The sequence below is a fragment of the Haliotis asinina genome, chromosome 5 (assembly GCF_037392515.1).
Source record: "Haliotis asinina isolate JCU_RB_2024 chromosome 5, JCU_Hal_asi_v2, whole genome shotgun sequence".
NCBI classification, from domain to species: Eukaryota; Metazoa; Mollusca; class Gastropoda; order Lepetellida; family Haliotidae; genus Haliotis; species Haliotis asinina.
In genome coordinates, this window is record NC_090284.1 from 1845067 (window position 1) to 1863012 (window position 17946).

General features: G+C 42.3%; 3 protein-coding genes across 3 annotated transcripts in view; all 3 read right to left on the reverse strand.

Annotated features, from left to right (window-relative positions):
- The window catches only part of LOC137283671 (cytochrome c oxidase subunit 6B1-like), a 292498-nt gene that overhangs the window by 235013 nt on the left and 39539 nt on the right, over positions 1-17946 (reverse strand). The gene's annotated exons all lie outside the window — the stretch shown is intronic.
- LOC137285070 (MOB kinase activator 1B) overlaps positions 1-17946 on the reverse strand; it is a 54126-nt gene that overhangs the window by 16739 nt on the left and 19441 nt on the right. The window lies entirely within an intron of this gene.
- Positions 3841-7849, reverse strand: LOC137283567 (lysosomal acid lipase/cholesteryl ester hydrolase-like). The gene is made up of 8 exons (XM_067815137.1): positions 7700-7849; positions 6853-6973; positions 6476-6671; positions 6103-6346; positions 5653-5802; positions 5061-5132; positions 4811-4882; positions 3841-4107 (listed from the first exon to the last, which is right to left on the reverse strand). The coding sequence occupies exons 1-8, from the start codon at positions 7817-7819 to the stop codon at positions 3880-3882; spliced, it is 1203 nt and encodes a 400-aa protein (XP_067671238.1). The 5' UTR covers positions 7820-7849; the 3' UTR covers positions 3841-3879.

The following is a 17946-nucleotide window of genomic DNA, read 5'->3' on the forward strand; positions in this document are numbered from 1 at the left end:
CTTAATTTTACCCTTGGGGTCACGTGACGTGACGTATTTGTCCAGATGTCAGCCTGCAGTATCCTGCACCTCATCCACAATGTCATGCTTCAGTGGCCAACCGGCCTTTGTCTAACTAATTATAGGCAGCTAATGACTCAGTGTTGGTGGCCATGAAGACAGTGGTCAAGTTGCGTTTAATTTCCTTTCTATAGAGAGCTATTTCAATTTACATACCTCAAGGGATATAATAAATATTTCTCACAAACCCTGTTCCAAAATGCCAACGGCATATGCCTACGATATACGCCCTTTCTGTAAAGAAGGACGTGACCCACGTCCTTATGCACATTGTGAATGAGGTAGCGATAAAAAATTCAACTTAAGTGTTGGACAAAAATAGATAGGATATTTGTTAACTTTGAATTATGAATACTGATCCATTCATTTATGGACACGCTGATAAATCATCAATCTTAAAGTATCAGTATCCCTAATGTATTTTATCCATTATATTATCTAAATGATAGGGATACACATAACATGTGACAATCAGTCGGGGACCGCCGATAGTTGGCTCTGGCAAATAATTATACAGGGGATACAATTTGGAAACAGATGTGACAAAATTTCATTCATTATTTTAGTGATGACATGAATTACAGTCTTCAGTATTTGGATAAGCTCTGTAATATATATGATATTTTGTGTCAAACACTGATATACATTTATATAGTTGAAATGCTGAATCTCACTGGGATTTGGTGATAACATTAGCAAAAAATTATATTAGAATGACACTAAATATTTTAAGACAATTTTCTTTAGAATATATGTCGTGGAACCCATTTTCTAAATGAACATATTGACAGTACAAATAACACAATAAATCTAGGGATGTGAAGTACAGGTTACAACTACGGATGGACACCTTGTACTGAGAAAGTATGGACAGTAGAAAGAAGTATTAATATCGACATGAAATGGATCGTCATTTTCTATCATCCTAAATCACATGACGGTCTCTCTCTCTCTCTCTCTCTCTCTGGAATGCTCTCTCTCTCTCTGTCTCTCTCTCTTTGTCTTGGAACCAACTGACACCTAATTCTCCCTCCCTGTCTTGCTCTCTCTCTTCCTGTATCTTCTCTATTTGTTCTCTCACTGTCTCTCTTTCACTCGAACACTTTTTCTACGCCTCTCTTTTAACTCCCTTCTGGTATCTTATCTGTCTCTTGACATCACACAATTCACTTAACATATACACACCATCTGATTCAAAATATTATGGCCATGAGACAACAAAAGACATTATAAGCCACTTTCTAGTACTCATTCAAACTTCAAACATCAGTAAAATGACAATCACATCAAAGCATATGACAGCTAGTACATATTGCCAAGCAACGGGCAGGGGTACAGGGTACTAATATAACGGTATATACACATGTAGGTGTATGCTACAACTGAGAGGACACAGAAAAGGGACATGAAATTAAACATATTGATAAAGAAGACACTAAGTGGTGCAGGACAACGATTGAAGGGATTGGGGGGATTGAGGTAACACTCTTGGGGACTCAGATGGTATAATCCACAGTGCACACACTTGTATGGGTGTGTGTGGGTGTAACACATTGGAGGCGGGATGGGAGGTCGTGAGATGGGAAACGGTGGGGGAAGGTCATATGAACGATAGGGGTGTGGGAAAGCATTGTTCGTGGAAGGTTCCTGCATTCTATTCATGCATTTCATGGGTGAAATGCCAGACATGAGTCCCTCAGGACCTTCAAGTTTGTACATGTCCTCTGCTACCTGAGCACTTTCAGTCATGTCCGACAAGGTGTCATGGCGCCTGGTGACAATAAATTTGACAATGTGGGGGTGGGCGTTTCTGAAAATGAGGTCTTTTATAAATTGATCATCATTACAATTCAAAAGGGATGCCTCATACCGCACAGATTGAAGAAAAGAACGAAAGTCCTCACATTCTCTTTGTTTTCTGTCAATCAGGGCATTTTTGCGAGTGATGATTTGAATGGATGTTGGGCCATACCATTTTAAAAAACATTGTCTAAGTACAGGCCACGTCATATTATCTTTATTAGGAAGCCCTTCATACCAAATTGAAGCTGATTGTGATAAAAATAGGGGGAAAAGGTTAACAATGTCGTCATCAGCATAATTTTGAATAGCGACGAATTTCTGGAATCGACTAAGCCAGGAAGGTGCCGATCGGGAATCATGTCCGTCAAATAATGGCATGGGAAGGGTTGTGAAGCTGATACGTGGTGGAGGGAAAGCGATGTGGTGGTCAGCGAGTCGTGAGGAGCTTGGAGGGGGGAGAGCAGCAACTGCCACTGCAATGTGGATTATATATACGACAGTTGTGATCAGGTTGTTCAGAGGTAGCTGGAGAATCTAAGCGGGTGGTTGTCTGCTCAGGGGCCATTTCATTGCATTTAGATTTTCGTCGGATCCTCCAAGGAAAATATGATTTACTGGAGGATCCATTATCAGATTTTGAAGAAAAGAGAGGCATATCGGATTGAAAAGAATGTACTCAACAGTATCAACACTCACCCAATGAAAAGTTAAAATAAAAACACAAAACAGTCACTAAAACACGGAACACTAAAAGTCACAAAGTCAATGACACAATGGGAGCCAGCTGAATCTCTTCGTCCTTTTGTTTGTGGGCTTTCCCTCAGACACGGGATGGGGACGTATGCTCTGTGTGCAGTAGATCATGGATGAACCAGTTCTTGTCTTTGCTTCGGTGCTCCATGAAAGCACAAAAGTACTGTGATCAGGTCCTTTAAACTGCTAAGTGTCCAAATTGTTACACAGATGTTGGCCTGGTGACTAGCTGTTCTTGTGTAATCCGCTGTTGGCACATGTAGTTGGTTGACTGCTGTTGTGATGTGGACCCAGGATGGATGTATATCGCCGGGTGTTCTTGGGATCTCCGCTGAAGACCTTTGTTGCTGAGAGGTTCCGAGATCTTGGACTCCACCACGTATCCCGGGCTGGTATGGGATAACTGTCTCTTCAAATACAGAAGTCCATCAGTGGGTCCACAACACTTTATTCATGATATTATCTGTTTACAACTACATGATGCTGTAACGAGGGCTCGGCGCATTTAGGGAGGCCATAGTCAGCCAACCTGCCTAGCCGCTGTCCGAGGGGTCCAGCCTGACTCACACAAAGCATTCTTAATTTTACCCTTGGGGTCACGTGACGTGACGTATTTGTCCAGATGTCAGCCTGCAGTATCCTGCACCTCATCCACAATGTCATGCTTCAGTGGCCAACCGGCCTTTGTCTAACTAATTATAGGCAGCTAATGACTCAGTGTTGGTGGCCATGAAGACAGTGGTCAAGTTGCGTTTAATTTCCTTTCTATAGAGAGCTATTTCAATTTACATACCTCAAGGGATATAATAAATATTTCTCACAAACCCTGTTCCAAAATGCCAACGGCATATGCCTACGATATTAGACTACTGCCAAAGACCTCATACTCCGAGCAAGCATACTGTTTCAAGCTCCGCGAATCTATCCACTGCGCATGCGTTATCAGCGCAGCGCTGCACAGATGTTGCATGCACTTTTTCAGTGATCCGGTTTCGCGAGCTTATTTTCGTCGCGTTTTCCCAACTTTATAGGTTGAATTAGCATTTTTGATGATTAGTTTCGGTACGTGCATACCGAAAGGAATCAGAATCAGCAAAGTTGTGTTTTACGTCGCATGTGGCCATTAAATATGGATACTGAGAAACTGGAGTAGGAAGATAGTCAAAGTGATAGTGAGATAACTATTAATCTGTCGAATCTGTCAGAATAAAACACGTACACACATGCAATGAATCATTTTTATTGGTCTAAGATGCTGTTTGATCAACTAAAGATATTCCGTTTAATTTCATCATAACAGAGAACCGAGGCGTCCATAGCCAAAATGAAGTCCAAATGTTCCCAGTGAGGGATCACGTGATCTCCCACTATGTTCTTCAGCTTAGACCGGATCCACGTCACATCTTCCGGGTCTGCCAGGAAGTCATTGCCCCCGCTGAACAACACCACGGGCACGTCCATCTCATCTGGGTGGTAGTTCGGAGGCGTAGGCTGTAAGAGAAGTCGGTGGCCTACAGTGTGGAGGTCTGTGTCAAATAGTCAGATCTGAGGTCGAGAGTGGCCTGTAGTGTACTGGTCTGTGTCCAGTAGTGAGGTCTGAGGTCAACCTGGCCTGTAAGAGACGTCAGTGGCCTATAGTGTAAAGGTCTGTGTCCAATAGTGAGGTCTGAGGTCGAGATGTTAGTGGCCTGTAAGAGAAGTCGGTGGCCTGTAGTGTAAAGGTCTGTATCCAATAGTGAGGTCTGAGGTCAACCTGGCCTGTAAGAGATGTCAGTGGCCTGTAGTCTAAAGGTCTGTGTCCAATAGTGAGGTCTGAGGTCGAGATGTAAGAGGTGTCAGTGGCCTGAAGTGTGAAGGCATGTGTCCAATAGTGAGGTCTGAGGTCAACCTGGCCTTGAAGAGATGCAACTATACTATAAGTCAATATCAAATCACTTGTTACACACGGGTAAAATGGGATCCTGTCTGGATCTTAAATACAACTTCTAAAAGGTGATAAACTCATTCAACTCATTAAACTCCTCATTCATTCAGTTCCCATGAGGTGTAGCCAATATGATCGGCTCACAACACATACTGTTCTCACTCGCATCGCAGAATACAGACATATGACACATGGTGTAACACGGTAACGTCACACTCGGAGACGCCCGGGTACTGTGGTCCTAGCAGGGCCCTCGTTTGCTACTCTCACCTGGCCGTAGTGGGCCACGTTGGCAGTCGCAGACCCGAAGTCGAACATCAGGAACTTGTCGGAGTTGACGCCCTGCGGAAAAGATTGACAGATTGGTCATATACCATCGTGGTGTCAATTGTCTCACCTTTCCATGTTTATAAACGGGTGCGGGACGGGTTTCTCACCTGACAATGTCTTCATGTCTCACCTGACAATGTCTTCACGTTTTACACGACAATATCTTCGTGTCATTGCCCTCATGTCTCACCTGTCCGAAGTGTATGATGTTCCGAGTGGACGTGCCCGCGGGCGTGTGCGCCATGTAGACGGGAACGCGAGACTGCAAACATGATACTTGCCTGTTGTTTACATGGTAGATACGCCATCGTAGTTGGTACTATCCCCTAAGCTGAAACAGTTACTGTCTGTTATCATCTTACCATCCTTGTGGTAAAAAATGTGATCAATAATAGGTAGTTACTTGGTTGTTAATTTGTCATGACAGAGTGATGATCAGGGCTGTTATGAAGGTTACAATTCACTCGACTATGTAGCTCTTATGAGTAAGTGAGAAGGGGAGGAAAGGAACGTGGGTTTGAAGTCGCACTGAACAATATTCCCATTTTAGGACATGTTAACATAACGAGGAAGATAAGCCTGAAATCTGAGCAAACCGTGATGTAAACCCACTGGCGCATGTTTCTTGTGTGCCCAAGGGACGTAACCCTACACAAAGAATTCCTCCACCTCAGACGATTGAGCTCTGTATCAGTCAGAAATTAGATGTGATTCCTGGGTAATCGAGGGAGGGTTGTAACCCATGATCTCCAGAAAGACAAATCTGATTGACTGAGACGTACGGAATTGAGTGAGTGGTAGTCGAAGCCATTCAGGATAAAGAACAGATTCTCGCACAGGACAGACGCGTCTTCACAAACGGTCCTCGCCAGCCATTTGGTGGTGTTCTTACTCGGCAGTAGCTCTCCATGGCCAAACAACGCAAACGCTCGCTGAAAGAGAACCAGTTATACAATATACATACATATATACACACACATATATATAATCAGCCTCGAATAGCTAGACCTTCAAGCCAAGTAAAACACAAACAATTCCCCCTGGCAGGCACTTTCTACATGTCCAGTGAACGAAGTGTTTATCCTTTTCGAAAACCCGTGTATAAACTACCTCAGGCATCTTCAGGAGCACATGACATGACATGACATTACATTACATTACATTACATTACATTACCAAATAGTAAGACCCTCTCAACTCATAACTTTAATTTTAATTCAGACTTAGCTCACTTTAAGTTCCTTAGAAAACGGTGCCAAGAGCCTGATGGGGCTCTTGATGTGTCCCACTGTCGCCACTGGGGCCAGAGCGATGAAGGTCTTGACTAGTTGACCCAGAGTCTTGTTCTGACTGAAGCCCGCGAAGCCGATGAGTGTCCCCTGTGAGTGACCAACATAGTGGATCTGGGGCTGCCCGGTCGTCCGTAAGATGTAGTCAATCATGGCGGGCAGGTCATACTTCGCCATCTCGTCGTAACTGCGGAAACGAAGTACATATATGTCTGTGAGCGGTCAGCATACGTGCTTCATTCACGTGGACCGCCATCATTAACTTTAATATCAACAGCAGTATATATTTTCAGTTTGGACCTCTGCATGTACACACCTCCATTCCCAGAACTTGTCGTCCGATGGTTTCAGCGTCTTGTGAGCACGTGAGTAAGTGTTTCCCCGGGCGTTGCCAAGCCACACGTCTGCGCCTGCGTCGGCCAGGATGTAAGCGAGGCTCTCGTTGGCGAGATTCACAAGAAAGTTAGGTGAGCTTCCCAGGAGTCCATGTTGTAGCATCACCACACGCTTGGCTTTCAAAAATACACTGGGAAATTTCATCATGAACGCTAGATATATGTATGTTCTTCACTGACTTTTCGTTTAATTTGTATCCGATATTTCATGCATTTGTGTAACATGTTACACCTGCTCCCTACACAATACCCACAGACGAGGAACCTTTCCCCCGGTCAATACCCACAGACGAGTTACCTGTCCCAAGTGTGTTGTTCCCCTTGCCGTGGGGGATCCGCTGCATGTTGAGGATGAAGCCGTCCTCTGTCGTGACGTAATGATTCTCACACGGGAATCCCTTGCTGGTGATCAGCTCAGTCTGGAAACGGAAGTCGAGGTAACACAGAGGGCATAATTATTAGATAAAAATACCCATCAAAACGTGTAAGTATTGTATCATGACAAATTGTCACATTCTCTCTGTTTTATTTAGCCACTCACAGCGTTAATAACATTCAACTTCCATGCACCCCAACTATGCACGAACACTACCTGGTGAGCAACGTAGCTATCCCCCGTGCACCATAGCAGTATAACAATAATAATAAGTCATGTTCCATAGCGCAGTCTCCATGGTACATCGAGTGATTGCTTTATCAGAATCTGATCCTTATTACCATGGATAACCCAAGCTGCCTGTTAGGCGCCAGAAGGTTATAGTCACACTTTGTCCAAGGTTATAGTCACTTTATCCAACCAGGTACCCATTTTCTGCTGGGTGAACAGAGGCAATATAAACAAACTCACTTGTCTAAGGGGAGACCACATGTTTCGCATGTGCTTGGTTGTGGGGCAAGACTGACGTCCTAGAAATTCTCAAGGGTCAAGCTCAAGTAGAAGGGCTAAACATGCAGTGACGCTTTAATGGGGCCACTGGTCAGCAGTCGGGGTAAAACAACATCAGGGTAAACTTGCCGGCGTTCTGAACTGTCTAAGGGCAGTAACTCTGCACTGCGAAGTGTTGGCCTGACACAGGTAAAGCACCCTTGCACTTAGGAAATGTTCTTTCCATTATTGTGCTTAGACACAGTTTGTTTTTACTCACGGCATCCATATATACTTCCGGGTCCACATGCACGTGGAAGTGTGTTGCGATGATAGGGACATGCCGCGAGGAAACAGTATGGAGGACACTTGCCAATGTTACGAGACTTAGCAACATCATGGATGTTCTGAGTGAAGCAAGATTCTCGTTGTGACACACGTGTCGCCTCACATGAGTCCAGGCACAGGTGTTCCTTTAAAAACAGAAGGTTCTCGTGGTCTTCCTTCTCACGTTATCTGTGCCGCTTACAAAACAGGTTGTCTTCAGATACTATGGCAATTACCGCGGGGATCCGAGGTAAACCTTTCCGTCAAACACATGAGTGTATCAAAATATTTATTTTCTACCGAGAAGTCTTGACAAACACTATTAAGTGATGATGTCGGATAAGTATCCTCTTTAGCTAACAGAAGAAGATACAAGCAAAGAAGATGTCAGCACAAATACATGTCAGTGTTTAATTTCATATTGCTAGATGAAGGAGCTGTAATTGACTAACACCTGGGGCACGAGCGTGACTGGCTTTACGGCGCAGTGCAAAACCTTAAACGAGGTGGACATCTAGTGTTACCATTATTTGATAGTGATTCACTTACACATGCTCTGCCATCGTATGTCATGATGTCAATCGCTGGATTGTCTGGTCTAGGCTTGCTTGTTTCTCAGACCGCCGCAATACAGCTGTTTTACGTTACCCACACAAACACATGCCTATATAATTAAATTTTTATTGTGTACATTAAAATTCTGGCAATCTGATTGGTTAACTGGGAACATTTCTTTTGAGTTCATTTCCCAATGAATCTGAAAAAATAAGCCACGCCCACCGAACCGAACTACTTTCGGACCTGAGGAATGTCGGGGAATACATGTACCTTTACACAGCGAGGGAATTCCTCTGCACTCGGGTACCTTAATGAACTTTAGACAAACATTGAAGTGATATACTGTGGTTAACATAAACAAACAACTCTAAATTATCCGTGAACGTTAATAACGTCGTAACGCCTCGACAAGAGCATGCGCACGTTGGAACATACTGCTGCCATTAACAATCTCAGTTCCACTAACTTCATGTCATCGGGCTTCATTTCCCATTCTCACATTTCAAACTGTGTCTTTCAGGTCGATGGTAATAATTCAAATGTTTGAATATGAAACTTTGCCGTTACCGGAAAGCGTCACGTTGTGTTGTTCCCCTCTGATTCGCCACCCGATGTTAGCTTGGTTGATTGACAGTTGTTTGTGGGTGCTCTATGCTGATTGGCTAATGGTTTGGTAGGCGTGTCATTTTATGTAAATGAGTCACCTGAGTCATGTCACACCATTACCGAATTCTTACACCGAAAGTGTTAATCGGTGGTAACAAAGATATCTGTTTCTATGAATTTGATTATGTTTAAATAAAATATTTTTGAAAGTCTATGGTATTTCTTGTTGAATTTAATTATAAGGATTGACAATGTATTTCTTTCGTTGCATTGAGCAGGGATACTCTACAACAAGGATAGGTCACTCACTTGCTTCCTTTACCATTTGTACTAATTAGCGTGTGCCTCGTCCTGCTCCAACGCACACAGTGACTTGGCTTGTTCCCAGTGCAACTTCAGTTGTGTTTAACCAGGGAGACTATACATAGTATATATGTTGTAGATTAGCCCTGGTTTAACAGAACTTCAGCCAGTTTATTGTATCAGTCGGAATTTTACAATGAATGAATGAATGAATGAAATATAGTAAGAATTAAGAGCAAGAATTATGTGAATGAATGAACGAAATAAGAAAAAATAAAAGGAAGAAGTACATATGTGAATGAATGAAAGAATATGTGATACCCCGCGGCCTTCCCCCCAAAAAACATGTTAAAGAACGCAAAAGTATCGCGTGAACACGTATTAACATCACCTGTCCTTTTAAAAAATCTACTTTCAAACATTTTTGTTCACATTAATAATTAATTCATATATCGTATTGCATGTTGGGAATGGAATGGACATTAACAAAATGTTAACTGACACTGTCACTCTGCCCTCAAAAATAAAGTGTAAAACTCTCACGAAGCGTTCTAAAACACCTCTCCAGTTTTGTCAAATAATAAGATCAACAAGAAAGATGTGAAAGATGTTTTTGAAGTAATAACTAGAAACACTCACACAACGGCGTGTAGTATTTCAATAGCGGATCAGAGCAGATCGGCTGTATGTCATATTTTTCACACACCTTAAATACACCCTAACATTTTGTTTTAGCTTATGAAACTATCACTATTACTTGCAAACACATTCCACCTGATAGTATATTCCCCTTATATGAATTAAAGGGGTATGTGAAAGATGTTTTTGAGGAAGTAACTAGGAATACTCAAACAACAACGTATAGGATTTCAATGGCGAAATGTCACACACCTCAATTACACGCGAAGATTTTTTTAGTAAAAAAACTGTCACTATTACTTGCAAATACGACCCGTGAAGGTCCCGGGGTAGAATAGGCCTTCAGCAACCCATGCTTGCCATAAAAGGCGACTCAGCTTGTCGTAAGAGGCGACTAACGGGATCGGGTGGTCAGGCTCGCTGACTTGGTTGACACATGTCATCGATTCCCAATTGCGCAAATCGATGCTCATGCTGTTGATCACTGGATTGTCTGGTCCAGACTCGATTATTTACAGACCGCCGCCATATAGCTGTAATATTGCTGAGTGCGGCGTAAAACTAAACTCACACACTCACTCACTTGCAAATACCTTTCATCTAAAGGCATGTTCCCCTGAAAATTAAACGAATGTGTGAAAGAAGTTTTTATCGGCACATTTTTTTGTCTATCTTCGCCGTGAATCGAGAACAGAAGCCAGTGAGCTATAACTTACCGACTTGAAACTTTACTACAAATCTGCTGTCCTAATACGGACACTAATACCAATTATTTGACTTAAACTGAAGTGACAAAATAGTTAATGTATCTGCTATATGCTGGATTTCAGTTGTTACAACACTCAGCGAACTTTATCAGCTCTTGAAATTCACCGGGCTCAATCATAAATACTATGCTGCAACCATATTGGCTACACTGGTTATGTAACGACCCGAGACATACGTTCAGCGGCTTTTCGAGGAGTTTCTTCTCCCCCTCTATATAGGCTCCGATCATTGAGGTATGAAAGTAAAAACCAATGTGCAAACTTTTGTAAGAATCCGCTACAATTTGCACATTGGTTTTTAGTTTCATACCTTAATGCAACGAAAGAAATACACAGTCAATCCTAAAAATATAATCTGAATATATATAATGCTGAAATATATACGGTCAACTAAGTATACCTCACGTGCTTAAAGACCGACTGTTTACAGCTACACAGTATTTAGAACAGAAGGCCTTTTATCCCGTTTACAGCAGGTGGGGGATCGATGCTTGACGTGTGTTCCTTTTCTTTCTCGGAATGGCGAGCAAGTAGTTTGTGAACGCCATGTTTGAGTACTTTTACTGAAGCAGTTTTATAGAACACTCTTTCAAACAATTTCTAAACCAAATAGGGGTTAATGTACTAAACAGACTTAGATCTGTCGTCAGGTCTGGTCAGCTAAATGTGATAAATTACAGAAATTAAACGGTTTCGGAACTAAATCCCATCGCCAAGACACATCCGAAACTCCCAACTTTGGTAGAGAGCCATTTCTCTGTTTGGCTAGAGGAAGGTCGTCAGATGAACTGATATTATTTTTGACTTTCATTATCCAGTTATACGTAAGCTGTCTTGTTTGATTGATATGGTTGTGATCACATTGAGAGGGCCTCGTCTGCAACACGGAGGACGCCAAAGGGCTATTGGCGTGTTTAGAGAATTGGATCCCGCACAGCATTCAGGGGATGTGATACAGGGACCCGCTAATGGTGTCGTGTAATGTTTCCAGGTTGGTCAAGATACGCTCGTGATTCTCCAGAGGGGCCTAGATATCTCTAGGCACGTCGAAACAAACGTATGACAGTATTCGGGACTTTACTGATTCAGGGCGGAATCCCCTAGAATTCCAGAAAGTCATTGCACATTTTCCTAGGTGGCATGCGCGTCAAGGCGGCCGACGTTTGTCAACACGATAACGCTTGTATCAATCGTACACACATCAACACGATTACTTCCAGAATTGGTGACCAACAACCCATATTCGTGAAAGGTGACTAATGGTTTGATTCAGATTCGACTATTAACATGTCGCCGTGATGACGCTGGAAACTGCTGAGTATGGCGTTAAACAACAATACAAACATGATCGGAAGACGTCATGGCCGACGTCCACCTAACTTTGTTAGCCAATTGGAGCAGGCGATGCAGAAGTTATGTTATGAAACCAGCATATACAGAACAACGATCATTATTTCTTTTCTGTGGGAACCTGAAATTCCAAATTTAACAGAGAGAATCCTATGTAAACTGTTCGCAGTTATCGATAACCTACCATAGAAGCAGCGTGAAGGGTAGGTAGTAGGCAGCTGTTCCTTCCACTGGAACAGGTAGGTGCAGACTAACTTGTTGACTGCCAGGCAACATGCACCTCCAGTGGGGGATCTTTGCATAACAATCACAGGATTGTCTGATTCAGTCAACCTGCGGTCAGCTTTACCATTACCCAGTGTGATGTTAGTGTTACTTACATTAAAGGTTTTCCCGGTGTATCGGTCAATAAGCCTACAGTTTTAGGTGTAGGGCCTCGGAGGCGAAGTCGAGGAGTCAATATCCCTACTGTTTTAGGAGAGGGGCCTCGGAGGCGAAGTCGAGGAGTCAGTATCCCTACTGTTTTAGGAGTGGGGCCTCGGAGGCGAAGTCGAGGAGTCAATATCCCTACTGTTTTAGGAGTGGGGCCTCGGAGGTGGGGTCGAGGAGTCAATATCCCTACTGTTTTAGGAGTGGGGCCTCGGAGGCGGAGTCAATATCCCTACTGTTTTAGGAGTGGGGCCTCGGAGGCGGAGTCAATATCCCTACTGTTTTAGGAGTGGGGCCTCGGAGGCGGAGTCGATATCCCTACTGTTTTAGGAGTGGGGCCTCGGAGGCGGAGTCAATATCCCTATTGTTTTAGGAGCGGAGCCTCGGAGGCGGAGTCAATATCCCTACTGTTTTAGGAGTGGGGCCTCGGAGGCGGAGTCGATATCCCTACTGTTTTAGGAGTGGGGCCTCGGAGGCGGAGTCAATATCCCTACTGTTTTAGGAGCGGAGCCTCGGAGGCGAAGTCGAGGAGTCAATATCCCTACTGTTTTAGGAGTGGGGCCTCGGAGGCGGAGTCAATATCCCTACTGTTTTAGGAGTGGGGCCTCGGAGGCGGAGTCAATATCCCTACTGTTTTAGGAGTGGGGCCTCGGAGGCGGAGTCAATATCCCTACTGTTTTAGGAGTGGGGCCTCGGAGGTGGAGTCAATATCCCTACTGTTTTAGGAGTGGGGCCTCGGAGGCGGAGTCGAGGAGTCGATATCCCTACTGTTTTCGGCGTGGAGCTTCCGAAGCGAAGTCGAGGAGTCACCATGCCTAAAACAGAAGGGATATTGACCGATGCACCGATGAAATCGTGAATATGACTTACTTATACTACATTTGTGTTTGGACATTTGTATTTAATATACATCATTTTACATTCATTTGAGTGGATTTCAAGATCATTAAAAAGCCATTTCCTTTATTCTCTCTCCTTTCCACCCTCGTTACCTCTGCTTGAGCATGTAATGCACGTGAAATTCATTGCAGGTCGCTAGTATCCAGCAAACAAATCATATTTGGTTGGGGCTGATGTAACTGTTGACGTATAAGATGTCTATTTTAATACTGAACAGTACATGTGCATTTATTTCAGAAACTGCTTATATCAGTGGGATAGTGTGCCCTGGCAGCACGGCAGCAACTGGAAGCAAGAACCCTGAACTTAAAACACATAGCTAGAACAGAGGACGGCCGATGTTGACGCTGCCATAGACGGAAATCAGACGAAGGGTCACTCTGGCAATGTAATTTTGTATTTTATTGTCTTTATGCCTAGCATTGCGATAGAAGGCAATCTACGTTCGCGCACCTAAGCACATCGATGGCAACACGGCAACTATCGCCTCTGTTTTTTTCTTTGTGGTTTAGGTGAATAAACATGGTGGTATGCATCATATTTTCCTAAAGATATGTTTTATTGACGACTATGAGATTCTAACGCTGCATCATGCCATTCTGTTGACCTCACCGCCGTTCTGACATTGATTGCTGTCCGTTAAGTCCGGTAAACAACTGATGCCAATAACATCCTGCAGGAGATCACAAGTATTTGAGCCACATTATCTTCACATTTCACGCCATCAATGTATGCAGTGTTTCATATTAAATCAAAGTACGAACAATGAAGAGGGTGTAAAAGTCATAGAATACGAATTTTCATTTTAAAAAAGTCAAACAGTAACATGTTGTGCTTATTTACTAAACTTCAGTGGTTAAAAGTCAGTCCCTTGGAGAAATGTCCCAATTTCAATCGTGAATGTGGTAGCAGACGATCTTTGCTTCGATAAGGAAGTACGCTGTTGCAGCTGAGCAGACTTAACGGACTCGATGGTACATAGTCTTTGAGGGGCATTTAGAAGTGAAATACGTAAGAATGAAGATTTCTATGGATATCAACTTCATAATAAAGAAGTTGATATCCATAAAAATCTTCATTCTCGATGGTACATAATTAGCACGTACGTCCCTTATAATTGTCGGATTTCCTGACAAGAAACTTGAATATATCAGGCCCCGCTAAGTAATGGAAGGAATTACGGCAAATTTGAAGAAATTGCATCTCAAATGTAAACAAACGCAGCATCCGTCTCGGTGAGTTTTTTCTTTAGCTTCTACTGTTTTCATTTTAATAATTATCCATCTTTGACCACCCGTGTATAAATTATTTTTTTAGGTTTTTAGGTTTATGCCCACGGTTTCGCAATAAGCTAAGACTCGCTGTGCGCATGCGCAGAGCGTGTTAAAATATCTACTGGCTAATTTCCGCTTTGGTCGTACGTTTACCGATAGTAGAAACACACTCTAAAGAAAACGATACATCAAACAAAATACATAGTTTTATGTCTATTACAACTTTTTTTATACTTGTATGCACCAAAGACCGGGAGTAGTGAAATAAATGGCTTAATTTATGTCTCACCACCACCGTTCTTCCCGCACATCCCCTTCTCACAACTAACAAAACACACTTTTCTGATGCAGCTGCAACCGAAATAGGACATCAATAACTGAAAAGCACACACAAATCGATATATTTAGTCAGCTATGAACAGTTGTCATTAGTAAATAATTATTATTTAATCATTTTGTTTTGAGTGCATTTACACTGTCAGTAAAAGTACGACCAAAGCGGAAGTTAACCAGTAGATATTTTTACACGCTCTACGCATGCGCACAGCGAGTCTGTAAACCTACGACGTTCGAGAGGCAGTCTGACATTTTACAACCCATTCAGATGCAGATGCTCCTACACCAACCTCCACCCCGTTAAATACGCCAACCCCGATAGTAACGGCAACATTAATGTCCACTGCGCCAGGAGGAAAGGCCAAGGATGGCTTAGTTCCCCCAAAACACCCAGTTTCCTGAATTGAGCAACGCAGATACCATCGATATAGCAATATTCATCCCCCCTGTCTTGTATGTTTTACTTCGGAACATAGAGCTACAATAGTAACTATGACGATACACCAGCAGTTTCATATCGCAACAGGCACCTACAGTTTTAAAAAGGAGCCATGACGAGACCGGAAGTGTAGTATGAAAACAATGACAGTCCCCTGGTCTCATATTTTCTGCTTTTTACCAGAAATAAATAATGACTACAACATTAGAAAGATATTGTATATATTTTATACAAAAGATATTGGCTACATACAATTTCTATGTACATAATGTACAATGATGGCAGATAGTCTGTCAACTCATTATGAAGAAATGATAGATAAATAAGTTTATGGGATGGAATTTCTGGATGAGCACCTTGCATTAGCTAACATGTAGATACCAATGACTGTACAGGACCCATCAAACTATCTTCTATCTAGTCCCAGTACATGCTCCATGATATGACGAACTTGGTGGTCAGTATCCCAGCATCAATAAAACACCACAGGTGGATGCAGATGATGTGGGCTACAACCAAGACAGTCAGTTCATGTGTGAGAAGCAACCTCCTCTACCACTGCTGATAGATATTAATTGTACTCCCTCGTCAACAAGAAGCATCTTCCTACCTGGATTTGCTCAACACAAAATATTACAAATATGGGACACTGATTCCACAAAGCTTGGGCATACAAGACATGAACAGGAAGTGCTTATGAAGCATCCCTGAAGTGAAGACTGATGGCCACTTAGTGCATGAGTTAGGCAGTGACATTGCCATTTGGTTTGTAGCTTCAAATCAATATGCCATGGGCTCTTGTGGAGGGAACAATTGTACAAGAACAGAGCTTTCATGGAATTACAGACAACAATTTTTAGGAATCTCGTCTGAGAAAATGGACCACTTCTGTTGTATAAGGTTATTTGTTTCATTGCAAAATAAAGATAATCTCACATGGAACAACATTTCATGTCTCAATTGATCACAGTATATCTTAAGGATTGACAGACAATACCCTTTAAAGGGATATTAATACTGCTCAAGTCAAAAAGTCCCACTTCCATCTAATTCAGATGGTAAATCTCCAATACTGACTGCAGCCCAGCCCAGTAATGGCTGTAATAATGATGAAAAGCTTCAATCTTGATCAATGTGAGGGTATGGTAGAGTGACATGGTTAGAGGGAGTGGGGGCAATCGAGATTCCTCTCAAATACATACAACAACAGAGCTGAAGACAACGAAGCCAGTAATAACAGGGAACTAAACAACATATCTGTTACACAGAACAACATCTAACATCTACATAAACAATATGAATGGCACTTGTGAACAATAAATGAAAACATCTTGATAAAACTTGAGGAGGAAATAAGAGATTAACCAAATCCCAGTCTGACCAAAGCTGAAGAGGAGTAGGAGAATTACTCTAGGATGTTTCCACAATTGGAAGGAATATCACACATATTATGTCAACAGTAACACCAAACCATGAAACAAAGAAACTGTAGACTCGTTACATAAGGAAATTATACAGCAGGTTGAGTTGGACTATAGCCAGCAACTATGTTCACATCGAAAACCTGAAAGGTCAGTCACCATGGCTTATCATTTTTCATTCACTTTAAAAAAAAGCTGACATTTCATGAAAAAAAACCAACCCACTATCTGGTCAATTTGCTGAGGCTAGGACAATCTGGCACTAAGGGGAAGCTTGTGGGTATATATTGCTATAAATGAATTTGAAAGACGTCTTATATAAGGTAGTTCTCTTGTACTCCAAGTCAACAGATCAAGGAAGCACAGAACAACACATTAATGCATGATCCAAAGTAAGTCGGTGTGATATATAACACATAAACACATAATGTGTAGGAAGTCTGTGTGACATAGAACACCAAGTTAGGAGCAAATCTGTTACACACAGCACACAATCTGTATCAGTGTATGACATGTAACACATGATATGTGGCACAACAGAGTGTAATACATCACACTGCAGTATTGGGAGATATACAGCACATGATCTGTGACAAGACAGTCTATGACATATTACACCAGGCTTGCAGCAACTGAGTGACATATATAGAAGATATTATAAGAGCCCCCCACGTGAAACTACGTTTATGACAAGCGTGCCTAAATGGTGGTATTTGGGCAATGTTTAGGCACAAGTGTCATGAACACAGCATGATATGGGTACAAATATAATATTCTGTTTTTTATCGAAGTCGTCGAATTGAGGAAAATCAACCCAAATCTACTTTCAAACACAGGCTGGCTACCTGCTGCTACCGCATGTAGAACGCAACGTCACATAAGAAACGTGATGTCACAGCATTGTTCATGAAGTCACATCACCATGACAAAGTGACATTTGCCCTAGGGCACCATCTGAAAAATATGAACCCTGATATGTTCACCCTCGTAGATAATAAAACAAAATCTGTAGGACAAGAGTGTGTGATATCTAGCACATGATCAGAAGCAAACATGGTGTAATATATAACACGATCTGTAGCACAGCATTGTGATATATATACTACAAGTAGCATGACAATGCGCTATATACAGCACAAGACCTGTAGCATGTGTGATAGATAACACAATCTGTTGCA

What these genes read in the sequence shown, in the direction of transcription:
- LOC137283567 (XM_067815137.1), bottom strand. Translation starts at nt 7,819, where the DNA reads ATGATGTTGCTAAGTCTCGTAACATTGGCAAGTGTCCTCCATACTGTT. An exon ending in CGGAAGTATATATGGATGCC is followed by an intron (nt 6,974 to 7,699) that starts GTGAGTAAAAAC and finishes TTCCGTTTCCAG; the next exon opens with ACTGAGCTGATCACCAGCAA. An exon ending in ACGTGGCCCACTACGGCCAG is followed by an intron (nt 4,108 to 4,810) that starts GTGAGAGTAGCA and finishes CTTCTCTTACAG; the next exon opens with CCTACGCCTCCGAACTACCA.